Raw genomic sequence first — 13,479 nt, forward strand, 5'->3', positions numbered from 1 at the left:
GCACTAGGAGGGGAAGATCTGTCCTCAGGTTTGGCAGGCACCATCCAACCTGCTAGGGGCCTAGAGAGAACAAAAACAGAAAAAATGAACATGTTCATCTATCTGCAGGAGCTGGGATGTACTCTTCCTCTCCTGTCCTTGAACAACAACTCCAGGCGCCTCAGCCTTTGGCCTCTAGGTCTTACACTGGTGCACCCCACCCCCTTGGGTTCTCAGGCCTTTGGCCTCAGCCTGAGAGTTACACTATTGGCTTCCCTGGTTCTCCAGCCTTCAAACTTGGAGTTAGTCACGCTATAAACATCCCAGTGTCTCCAGCTTGCAAATGGCATGTTGTGAGTCCTCTCAGCCTTAACAGCCATGTGAATCATTTCCCCTACCCCCCCACCCACACACACAGGCACACACACACACACACACACACACACACACACACACACACACACACACAGAGTCTCCTATTGATTCTCTCTAGGGAACCCTTACTAACACATAAGGCTGAAGGAAGTGGAGTGTGAGTGTGTGTGTGTGTGTGTGTGTGTGTGTATTTATGGTTTTCTTTTGTCTCCAAACTACTTTTTTTAGCCCACAAACAAAACAACTTTCCACTTCACATACAAGTATATGCTGCTTTTCTAGACTAAATTCACTTTAATCAGGAAAAAATATTCTTAGCTCTGAAAATATGAGTACCTTTGTTCTTGAGTAAAAATAGAACAAATAGCAAGTGTGTGTGAAGGGAAAGTACCATCAACAAATAATGAGTATGTTATAGAAGTCAACCTCTCAATTTAATCAGTAATATTTATAACATAGGAAGGAATGTGTGTAATTATCTTCAATGAAGTACTTTTAAGTTAAAAAATTAATTAAGGCAGGATGCGGTGACTCACTTCTGGAATCCCAGAACTTTGGGAGGCAGAGGCAGGCGGATCACGAGGTCAGGAAAAGTCATAACACTAATTTCAGGTAAAACAATTTTCAGACAGGCTGACTGCTATAGTTTGAATGTTTTTATCCTCCCCTTCCTGAAATTCATATATTGAAATTTCATCCCCAGTATGTTGGTATTAGGAGGTAAGGCCTTTCAGGAGGTGATTAGGTCATGAGGTCTTGGGATTAATGGCTGCAAAATAGCCCCAAGGGACTTGTTTGTTTTTCTATCACATGAGGAAGGAGGAAGACACAGGGAGAACAGTGAGGTCTAAAACCTGGAAGGGAGACGTCACCCGAACCCGATCGTCCTGGCACTCTGATCTCAGACTTTCCAGCCTCCAGAGCTGTGAGAAATAAATTTCCCTTATTCATAAGCTACCCAGTTTATGACATTTTGTTATAGCTGCCTTGATGGACTAAGATATTAACCATTACACTGTTAGTTTTTCCTTTTTACTTTAAGGCACATTATTCTTCATATGACCTTGAAACTATTTAATTCCAATTTTCCTGAAGAAAGGAAGGAAGCAACTGTTCAGGGAGTGAATAACTTGGAAATGATTTTTGCTGGGTATGAGGAGCATACAGCATAGATGCAGGTGATGTGGATGTCAGACTGGTCAAATGGAAGTAGAAGAGAGCAGGAATGAGAAGAGAAAAGACACAATATGTTAGTTGCTTTTTCAAATGATTCCTTCGATCAAGAGAAAGTATCATTTATCACAGAGCATACTCACAGAGATGAAACATGATCCCGGAGACAAGCTAAAGAGATTGTAGGCTTTACTAGACAGTAGGGAGTTTTCTCTGAGCAATTTTCATGAGGTTTTGGGTCACAGGGAGGTAAGATAAAGGTGCCTGTCACTACGTGTGTGTATGTTATATGTGTGCACCTGCAGATGTAAATGTGTGTGTGCTCTCATGTCCACCCTTATCTCTTACACATAACTCTGACAGTGAGTGTTTGCTTGGCTTTAGAGCCATAAGAAATAATCAACCATGCTCCAATAAGTTGCATGACAGCAGAGATGCAAACAAACGGCAACATACTTCAAGAAAACTCACTGTTGTTACTCTTCAATACATCTGTTATACCCAAGCCTATCAGGCAACACTTCTTTAAGTTCCTTATTTTAAAGGAGTCTACCATTTGATCAAATCTGAAGTAATGATTTTCATCAAATTTTCTCAAATAAATGAGATGATTAAGTTTGTAATATATTTACTGCAAACCCACTTCATGACTCATAGTTTGGGAGTAAACAGAAACTCAGATTCAGGAAAGAACAGGAGCTATCTCCAATCAACTTTTATTATTTGGAACTGTATGTGACTGCATTAATTAGCTATCTAAAATGGCAAATAAATATTGGCTTATATGTCAACTTCAGTTGAATGGATTTATAGATGTTTTTATTAATAGCTCCAATCTACTGGGTGCTTAGTGTGTACCATGCACTGCCCTAAGGGTATTGCAGATTTAATCTTCACACTAACACTTTGAAGTAGATACTATATTTGCCCTCATTTTACGTATGAGGGTACTGAAGTTTCGTAACTTTCTAAAGATCCCATAGCTGAATAAGCCATGGAGTGGGGATGAACAACCTAGGAAGTCAATGTTTCAATTATGATTTTATTGAGGATGCTTCCAGGAACACTGAAGTGAGACCTTTGGGTTTCCCTCTAGGACAAAAGAAAAGGTATTTTGTGATTATTTAGCAATTTCAACCATGGGGTTGGGAGTATTATTATATTGGCTTAGTATTGGTCATCGCCCATCCAATTCCCTGATTCCAGTTCCCATTTGGAAACAAAGGTACAGAAATGAATTGACATAGTCAATTAGCTCCAAAGCCAACTCTGTAAGTAGAGTCTTCCTATTAGTTATTTGCATTTTCTTCCCTTCTATTGAAGACAAAGTAAAGTAACACATGCATTTCCACTATGATCTTTTAAATAAAAAGGAAAATATTTTGAGACCTACAATGATGGGAGTGAAACTTCAGCCAGCTCCCAGGGAATCATGTTACGCTTCTTGCCTCTGGGAGAGGAGATGGAAGACTCAGAAAGGACAGCTCAAAAAAAGCATCATTTCTGATGGAGTGCAAGGTATGAAATTAATCATTTTCAGGAAACTATCAGAGCAATATATTTCTTATAATACATATATAATAATCCACATTACAGGTACTGTACACTGACTTCAATGGGCCATTTGCTTTCTGATTGTTTATTATATAGTGCTGTATTAGTATATGATAAAGGATTTGAGGAAGAATAGTGAGGTATTTTTTATGTCTACTTTAAGCTGTTAGTTTTACTGCATTTCGGGATATGGAGAATTGTCTTGTAGTCAAATCGAGCTATAAAGACTAAATTGAATTATCCCTATGGAACAGCTGTTAAGTCTCCAGGGAGTGGGAAGGTCCCACAAGAAAGAGATGACAGATTGCAATGAGGATGCCTGCCGAATGCAGCCTGCTAAAGAGGCATACGTTAGATTAGGCAAAGGCTGGAGCTTCTGTGGGCCTTGAAACACATTTTATAATTTATGGGTAGTACCGTACTCTTGCTGCCTGATTTGTTGATCCCTTGAATCTGAACTTCCCAAGGCTTAATAACTGTAAGAGAGTCTGCGAACACTAGAAAAGGACAAAAATATCATTCCTTCCAAAAGCGCTTACTTAGCACCACAGTGACTTAGCGATGGAGCAAAGCTGATTTCGTAGCAGATATGGTGTCTTTGGGGGAAACCTTAAGCTTGACTACAGAAAGGAAAGAGTTTGTACTTCAGTATTTAACAGTGCAAACCATTGCTTCCCGTAAGAAATTCCTAAAGGAGACAGACTAGGTATATAAATATGTGTGTGGGTGTGTGTGTACATGTGCAAGTGTATAGTGATACGAATTCTCACTTAAGCAGGGTGTTGGAAGCAATTTGGAAGAAAAATAATGTACGTTTTTTCTTCTAAATTGTGAAGGTTAAAACTAAGGTTGCCTACCTGCACAATAAAACAATTTTCTTGGGATTTTTTTCCAAATACGTTAGTGCTAAATGGATTCTTTATGCCTCATATTAACAATATTGCCAATTAAACCCCAAGGAGTAACGTATGCTAGCAAAGTTTTAGGCAACTTGATAAGTGCTATAGTAGTTTAAAAGTCACCACAACACTTATTAAAGTTTTAGATAATGATTCTCTCAGAAAACGAAACAGTGAAAGCTACTGATATTCAGAAACTGAAGTTTTTTTTTTCTCTTGTTCCTTTTTATCTTCCTTTTTTTTTTTTTTTGCTTTGCTTATTCAGTAACTCCAATCTGTGTTATCATTAAAGATATTTTTTAACACATAATATGTATAAAGATATTCTTTTTTAATATTACTATAGGGATCTTAGTTATTTATATCTAAAGCTCAGGCTTTTATACTTTTAAGCCCCAGTTTATGAACAATGAGTGTGCAATGTTTTTATAAGCTTACTGTTGTTTCACTTTGCTCTGCCACATCTTAGCAAAATGGTAGGTAGTGATGCCCTTTAATATTTATGACATTAGGCTAATCTAAACTTCTGGTAGTGCATGATTTCAATGTAGTGCCCCTGCTCCAATCACAATCTGTGTCAGCAGATTGGACTCAAGGAAACTGATATGTTATGAAATATTTCTTGAAACATTATTGGGAAAGGGATAGGAATGAGTGTGCTTTCCATAGCCCAAGACTCCAAACCTAGAATCAAAAAAAAAAAAAATGTCATGAGCAAGCCAGTGCTTATGTTAATTAGGGGATGGTTGACCTAAGCTCATGTGGATAAGTTGCAGAATTGTCAGGAGCCTTGGGCATTAGCCAGAGATGGACAAGTAATGTCATGGCTTTTCTAGAGCCAGTGAGGTAATTAATCCCTCCCTAGCATCATCCTAACTTTTCCAAACCGAAGGAGTCAGGGACTTGACACAAACCTTTTAAAATGCTGACAATCTTTAATCCAAGTGTGATTCCCCATGAGCATCCTCTGCCTCATACCCTTGAATCCAATGGCAATTTTCAAGAAAATGTGTTAATATGATACTCAAAACATAAAAAAATTCTTATAGATTATATTTATCAAAGAAGAAAACAAACACAAAGTCATTTAAGCCATAGTTTGTTCAAATAATTCTATAATAAGATTGCAAAGAGAATCATATTTTTGCTGTCAATGACAGGGTGACCTACTCTTGCCATGGATTAAAGAAAAAATGTCAGTTGAAGAGATTTCCAATTCCAGGAATATGAAGCAACATAGTTTTCCCTATTTATTCTGCTAAGTACAACTAAAAGACTACAGGAATTATGTATAAAACTTACCTAAAATATCTCTGAATGGCGGGGAAAAGAAATAAAGGATATATAAAAATCTTGGGACCAAAAGAAAAACATAGTGGAGAATTCTCTGGATTTTATCTTAACCTGATCTGTTTTAAGTATGCTGCTGAAAGACAACCCAGAGAGACCAACTGGTGCAGATAAAATTTTGTTTAAAATTGCCATTAAAAGACTGCTGTCTATAGCCAAAGGATGAGGAAAGGATAGCATAGAAAGAGAGATGTTGTTAGACAACGACTTCTCTCCCTAAGCCAAATGCCATAGAAAAGACTATGGCCCCATTTCCATTGAGCCATGCTGTAGTGAGGTGCCCAAATTTCTGGCCAGGGTGGTATATGGGAAGATCAATCTGGGACTCTCTGGCTTACAAGGCCAATTCGGAAGATCTGTGAATTTAATCATTGTCAGATAGAACCAAGTCTCTCCCTATGGTACTAACTGCGATCACAAGGAAAGCCTAGACTTCTGTCGCTACTGAGCTATCATGAGGAACCCCCTTCATCCCCTGCAGGAGCAGTCTCAGAGATGGTTTAGTGGTGAGTCAGGACTTTCATCACATTCCAGTGATATGAAGGGCATCCCTCTCCCACCCACCCACAAACACTGTGATGTCACTGCAGATCACATGGGCAGCAGTCATGAGTCTTTAATACTAATCCAAGCCAAACATATCCCTCGTGGTTTCAAGAGTTTTTCTTTACGTTTTGTCAATATTGGGCAAAAATATGAGTAAATGCAACAAACTATCCTTCTCCTTTTGAATTCTTTAAATGATGTTTGACATTGTAGCAAAATTATACCACTTGAAATGGTTCTAAATATATAGAAATGGTTCTAAAAATATAATTGCCTAATTAAGACAATTGTAAAATAAATAAGGGAAGATAAAGGGATGTCAATGGAAATTAGGTTTCTACACATCAGCTAAATTGGTAAAATGATTAAACCAGTAAACCACAATAAGTTATGCATATATAATATAATGTCTACAGAAACCACTAACAAAAGCTATACACAGATATACTCTAACACTAGATAAGAAAAATAGAATTTTAAAAACTATCCAGGAAACACAGGAAGTTAGAGAAAATAGAGAATTTTTAAAACCCAGGAAACAAAATAAACAGGCACTTAAGCCCAGAACATTCATTACATTAAATGTAAATTTGCTAAATAGACCAATTAAAAGACAGAAATTGAAAGCATGAATTAAAAAACATGACCCAACTATTTGTTGTTTACAAGAAACTTACTTCAAAAATGATTACATAGGCAGGTTAAGAGCAAAAGGATGGGAAAAGTTACATGACAAAGACCTTTATAGAGGAAAAGCGAGAGTGGCTATATTAACATCAGACAGACTTCAGAGCAAAGAGAGTTATCAGAGACAAATAATAATATTATATAATGATAAAAGAGTGAATCCACCAGAATACATAGCATACTAAATGTGTATGTACCAAACAACAGAGCTACAAAATATATAAACCAAAAATGGATAGAACTGGAGAGAGAAACAGACAAATCCAAAATTATTGTTGGAAACATCAACACGTTTATTGAGCACCTACAACGTTTAAGGCACTCTGTTAGGCATTGTGAATGCAGTAGTAAAAAGAAAACACAGTCCTGACCCTCATGAAACTCATTGTCTATTAGGGAAGACAAATGTTACTTAATTAGAAAATCACTTAATTTGTCAATATGATAAATGAGAATCTCAAACACACTAAAAGTTTAATCTCCCTCATTTAAAAGGAACTATTTTTAATATTAACAATAAGTAGACATATATGTAACTCCCAAGCCATAGAATTTAATGGAATATGTGGTTTTCTTGTTTCATATTCCAGAGATAATAAAAAATTCATGTTGTCCCAATATAGACTGCAAATACTACCCACAGTTGAAATATGACCCACAGTCAAAAAAAAAAAAAATGAATTCTCTGGATGGCCCTAATGTCTTTGTTTCTTCCACTAGTGCAATTAACACAGATTCAATATCTGCCATTCTCTTTCTCTCCAGTGTCACGTCAGACGCTGATGGGAACTCAGAGCATAAGATAAACACATTACGAATGGGTTCAGGAATGGGCTGGTGAAAGCAAGACTTACCCCAAAGTGGTAGAAACCATCAAGACAAAACAGATGGGCTGACTTACCACAGTATAGATCTGATGCTTTCGTCTCTTAGCCAGGTCAATTATGTTTACTCCATTGTAGTAAAGGTTTTCGATGCATCCATGGAAGTTTTTCTTTAAAAAGGTCCCAGGTTTTCCTGGTACTGGAATTCCTCCAAAACTAAGCTTTTGGGGTGAAAATAGAAACAAACTCTTAGTTTTAAGCTCAGAAAGATTAGGAAAGGAAAGTAAACATGTGCGTTTTTGGTAGATTCAATTGTATGCTTGAGCCAAATGGCTCAAATAATTATAGATGCTACTTGATTACACATTTAAAAGGATACTGATTAGCCTATGTAAAAATAACTGTAATTGCTTGCTTCTTAAGGGACTATTTTACACAACCATTTTCACTTCCTTTCTGAACCTTTTTAATACTAAATAAAACAATAATTTACAGAAGGAGGGAAAAAGAAAAAGAAAATCAATGTCTTCATAATTATCTCTTATCCAAGCATCTTAAAAGATATGGCCACACTAAAGCCAAGAGACAAACAAAACATACCTCTATTCAGCTACAGAAGAACCTAGTTTAAAAGCCTATATTGTATGCAAAAAGCCTTATGCATAAGATTGTCCACAATTGTCATCTATAATGATGAAAAACAGGAAATATTCCAAATGTTCTATATAGTTTTGTAAAGCAGGTAATTAAGAATCAATATGATGAAATTTCACTTGTCAATAATGATGCTTATTAAACATTTGTAATATAATGGGAAGTAAATATAATGTTGATTTTAAAATGCAAGAGTTATAATTGGGTATAAAGTATGATGTCAACAATAAGAAGTTGAGCATAAAGCATAGTCTGGGAGGAAATACACTGAATTGTTATTATTAGGTTGAGGCAAAAGCAATTGCGGTTTTTGTCACTAAAAGTAATGGCAAAAACCGCAATTACATTTGCACCAACCTAATTTTATAGTGGTTCACTTTGGAAAGGTTATGAGATACTAGCGGTTTTCTTCTTTTACAACTTTTATTTCTAATTAGTATTAACACAAATTGCCTTTTTAATAGATATATTATTTTAAAAGCAAGACGGCCTGTTATGAGTATTTTTTCTACTATGAAAAATAATCAAGATAATTTATATTATCAGGTTTATCCCAATACCATTTAATGAGAAATGCAGTTTTTTCCACTGCTTTGAAATATCACTGTCAGCATGTACTTCAACTATATCTATATTTGGATACTTCTCCATCTTTCTCTAGTTCACTGTCTCTTTTTAGCTGTCTCTGTCTTAATGTTTCAGGAGGATGTGGTCTCCCAATCAGAATGCCTTCTTATATGAATAACTACTGATATACTTAAGGCTATTTTTAGATTTTTTTACAAGCTTCACACTAGTAAAAAAGTGTTTCTTAATGCAGTGTAATAGGTGAAGAGTATTATTAATCCTGTTGCCCACTTTTACTTACAACTACTTTAATTTTTAAAGAGAATTTTTTGATATTTTATCTATTTCATTTTAAAGTTTAATTACAGAATAATTTTATTTAACTAGCTTGTTAGAATTTTTATTGATAATTTATTATTTACATTAAAACATTTAGTTAGAGAAGAATGGATATTTTTTAAATATTTGATTTTTCTTTCCAAGAACCCACTGTTGTTTTCTATTTTCAGAATATTTCTAATAAAGTCCTCCAACTAAGGTTATTATTTACTTTCTCTAGTTTTCATACCCATCATTAAATTAATTTCTATGAATTTCATGATTTCAAAAATTCCATTGTATATGAATTGTTTTAATTCATTAAACATTTTATCATGTAAATGCTGTGCTCATCTTATTGCTGCTGGTATATTTTCTTTAACCAGATACTTGTATATACTTTTATATTAAATCATATACTTTTTAGTTATTTTCTTTTAATTTGTGAGGGAGATACAGGCAATACCTTGTTTATTGTACTTCGCTTTGTTGTACTTCACAGATTTTGTGGTTTTCATGAATGGAAGTTTTGCATCAGCCCTGTGGCAAGTAGGTCTCTCAGCACTATTTTTCCAACAGTGGGTGCTCACTTTGTGTCTCTGTGTTAGCTTTATTTTTTTGCAATAAAATATCTTTAAATTGAGGCATATATATTTTAAATATAATGTGATTATTGCACACTTAATAGACTATAATATAGTATAAACATATCTTTTATATGTACTACAAAACCAAAAACTTTGTGCGACTTGATTATTTCAATATTCACTTTATTGCATTCGTCTGGAACGGAATCCACAATATCTGCAAGGTATGATGGTAATCATATGATATATATGTATTTATATATATATATAAAACACCTTATTAAATATAATTAATATGAAATCAATTTCTTATACATTTATTTCCTATTTTACTGTCTCCATCAAAACTTCCTAACTCCTAGCCAAAATTTTTGAAGCAATATTAAGCAATAATAATGGTATACAAACTTGTAACATCAACAACAACACCATCACGAAACAAAACAAAAATTTTATTTCTCAGGTATACATACCACTAGTTCTGACTCCACATGAAGAGAATATCCTTCTGCTCTTTTACACACAAATTATTTATTTATTTTAAATAAGAATGAATGCTTAGTTTTATTCACGATTATTTCAAAAATCCATGTGACAGACAAGAGAGTATTTTGTTTGATCTACTGATGAGCTGAATTATATTACTACATTGCGAGTTAACAAATTCTCTCTTATTGAACCACTCTTGTGTTCCATTTGTGCTCATATTTTAAGTAATAAATTAGTTTGAGCTCTAGTTTTCTTTTGTCAAGCATTTAGATCAAGTCTAGATTTGTCTCTGAGTTTTATATTTTATCATATGAATGGCTCCTAAATCTCATAAAACATTCTGGAAAATTTTAAATTACCAATGAACTTGTAAATTCCACAAATATTTTGTAAAAGTATTACAAAATCTCCTTTGTTGATTTATTGCTATTTTCAAACATTTTAAATTTGAGTCATTTACATTAAGAAAAGGTCCAAATACATAAATGTGGATAAACAGAACTAAAGACAAAAACCATATGATTATCTCAGTAGATGCAGGAAAGGCCTTTGGTAAAATTCAACATCCCTTCATGTTAAAAACTGTCAAAAAACTAGATATGGAAGGAACATACCTCAAAATAATAAGACCCACATATGAAAAGCCCACAGCCAATATCATACTGAATGGGCAAAAACCAGAAGCATTCCCCTTGAAAACTGGCACAAGACACGGATGCCCTCTCTCACCACTCCTATTCAACATAGTATTGGAAGTTCTGGCCAGGCAATTAGGCAAGAGAAAGAGATAAAAGGTATTCAGGTAGGAAGAAAGGAAGTCAAATTATCTTTGTTTGCAGATGACATAATCCGATATCTAGAAAACTCCATTGTCTCAGCCCAAAAGCTTCTTAGCTGATAAGCAACTTCAGCAAAGTCTCATAATACAAAATTATGTACACAAATCACTAGCATTCCTATACACCAACAACAGGCAAGCCAAGAGCCAAATCATAATGAACTACCTTTCACAATTGCTACAAAAAGAATAAAATACATAGAAATATAGCTAACAAGGAAAGTGAAGGACCTCTTCAAGGAGAACTACAAACCCCTGCTCAAATAGATCGAAGAGAGCACAAATGGAAAAACATTCCATGCTCATGGATACGGAGAATCAGTATTGTGAAAATGGCCATACTGCCCAAAGCAATGTATAGATTCAATGCTATTCCTGTTAAACTACCATTGACATTCTTAATGAAATTAGAAGAAACTCTTAAAATTTATATGAAACGAAAAAAGAGTTTGAATAGCCAAGACAATCCTAAGCAAAAAGAACAAAGCTGGAGGCATCATGCTACCCTTCTTCAAACTATACTACAAGGCTACACTAACCAAAACAGAATGGTACTGGTATAAGAACAGACACACAGACCAACAGAACCATAGAATAGAGAGTCCAGAAATAAGACCACACACCTACAATCATCCGATCTTCAACAAAACTGACAAAAATAAGCAATGAGAAAAAGATTCCCTATTTAATAAATGGTGCTGGGATAACTGGCTAGCCATATGCAGAAAATTGAAATTGGACCCCCTCCTTATACCACATACAAAAATCAACTCAAGATGGATTAAAGACTTAAAGGTAAAACCCAAAACTCTAAAAACTCCAGAAGAAAACCTAGGCAATAGCATTCAGGACATAGGCACAGGCAAAGATTTCATAACGAAGATGCCAAAAGCAATTACAACTAAAGCAAAAATTGGCAAATGGGACCTAATTAAACTAAAGAGCATCTGCATAGCAAAAGAAACTATTTTCAGAGCAAGCAGACAGCCTACAAAATGGGAGAAAAATGTTGCAACCTATTCATCTGACAAAGGCCTAATATGCAGCATCTACAAGGAACTTAACTAAATTTACAAGAAAAAAACAAATAACCCCATAAAAAGTGGGGCAAAAGACATGAACAGGCAGTTCTCAAAAGAAGACACACATGCAGCTAACAAACATATGAAAAAAAGTTCAATATCACTGATCATTAGAGAAATCCAAAGGAAAACCACAATGAGATACCATCTCACACCAGTCAGAATGGCTATCATTAAAAAGTCAACAACAGATACCGACATGGTTGTGGACAAAAAGAAACACTTTTACACTATTGATGGGAGAGCAAATTATTTCAACCATTGTGGAAGACAGTGTGGTGATTCCTCAAAGACCTAGAGGCAGATGGGTCTTTGAATCAGCAATTTAATTACTCGGTATATACCCAAAGGAATATAAATCATTCTATTATAAAGATACATGCACATATATGTTCATTGCAGCACTATTCACAATAGCAAACACATGGAATCTACATAAATGTCCATCAATGATAGACTGGATAAAGAAAATGTGGTACATATACGCCATGGAATACCATGCAACCATAAAAAGAAATGAGATCATGTCCTTTGCAGGAACATGGATGCAGCAGGAGGCCATTATCCTCAGCAAACTAATGCAGGAACAGAAAACCACTGTATGTTCTCACTTATAATTGGGAGCTGAATGGTGAGAACACATGGGCACAGGGAGGTGAACCACTCACAGTGGGGCCTGTGGAAGGTTGGGAGGAGGGAGAGCATCAGGAAGAATAGCTAATGAATGCTGGGCTTAATACCTAGGATATTGGATGCTCTGTGCAGCTAATCACTATGACACATGTTTACCTATGTGACAAACTTGCACATCCTGCACATTTACCTCTGAACTTAACATAAAATTTAAAAATGTGAAAAAAAAGAAAAGATCTATTTTGGATTTGCAAATTTTTCACATACATCAAATTTATAATGTAAAAATATATATTATTTGGATATATGTTACTTTTACTTATTTTTATTATTTTAAATATTTAATGACATTTTTATTTTTGTGTTGGCTACTTTCCTCAATTTCAAAAAAATTAATGCTCTACTTCGCTCAGTTATGGTTTAAGAAAATATTGTTTGCAGGAAAATGTTAGTAAAAAAACAGAATGAAAGAAAGCTGCTGTCTTTTAAATAGCAAAACACAGTGCTATTGAAAATATTCAGGGTGGAGAGTTTTTTTCCAGTCAGGTAGTATAGAGGGTACCATATACTAAAAAATTGTAGTTTCCTATTACACTGAGGGAAGCAATCTCTCCTCTACTCTGGGTGGAAGATTTTCAGAGGCAGTTGGTTGAGACAAGAGCACAGTTAGGCGGTAGCTTGAGGCCTGCTCTCTGGTTCTCCCTGAGGGATTGAAACTGGATGTGAGTTGGGTGGATATGGATAGAGGTCACAAGACAGATCTTGGAAAACACAGAAAGGTACTGCCTCCAGAAGTACCCATAGCAGTGATGGCTGCAAGCCTGTTAGAGCTGTCTCAAGTTCAGCATGATCCCAGAGCAAATCAGCTGGGGAGGAGAAGACAGGTTAGCAAAGGCTGAGGAAGAGGCAACGCAGAAAGGCTAG

At 35.3% G+C, this 13,479-nt stretch overlaps 1 protein-coding gene across 2 annotated transcripts in view; it reads right to left on the reverse strand.

The window, feature by feature from the left end:
- Window positions 1-13,479, reverse strand: part of CNTNAP5 (contactin associated protein family member 5) — an 876,843-nt gene that overhangs the window by 420,456 nt on the left and 442,908 nt on the right. For both annotated transcript variants that reach the window (XM_055108578.2, XM_008953637.5), the window contains exon 7: window positions 7,465-7,608. In XM_055108578.2, coding sequence (XP_054964553.1) covers window positions 7,465-7,608 — 144 coding nt within the window. The remainder of the gene's footprint in view (window positions 1-7,464; window positions 7,609-13,479) is intronic.

The sequence above is a fragment of the Pan paniscus genome, chromosome 13 (assembly GCF_029289425.2).
Source record: "Pan paniscus chromosome 13, NHGRI_mPanPan1-v2.0_pri, whole genome shotgun sequence".
Taxonomy (NCBI): Eukaryota; Metazoa; Chordata; class Mammalia; order Primates; family Hominidae; genus Pan; species Pan paniscus.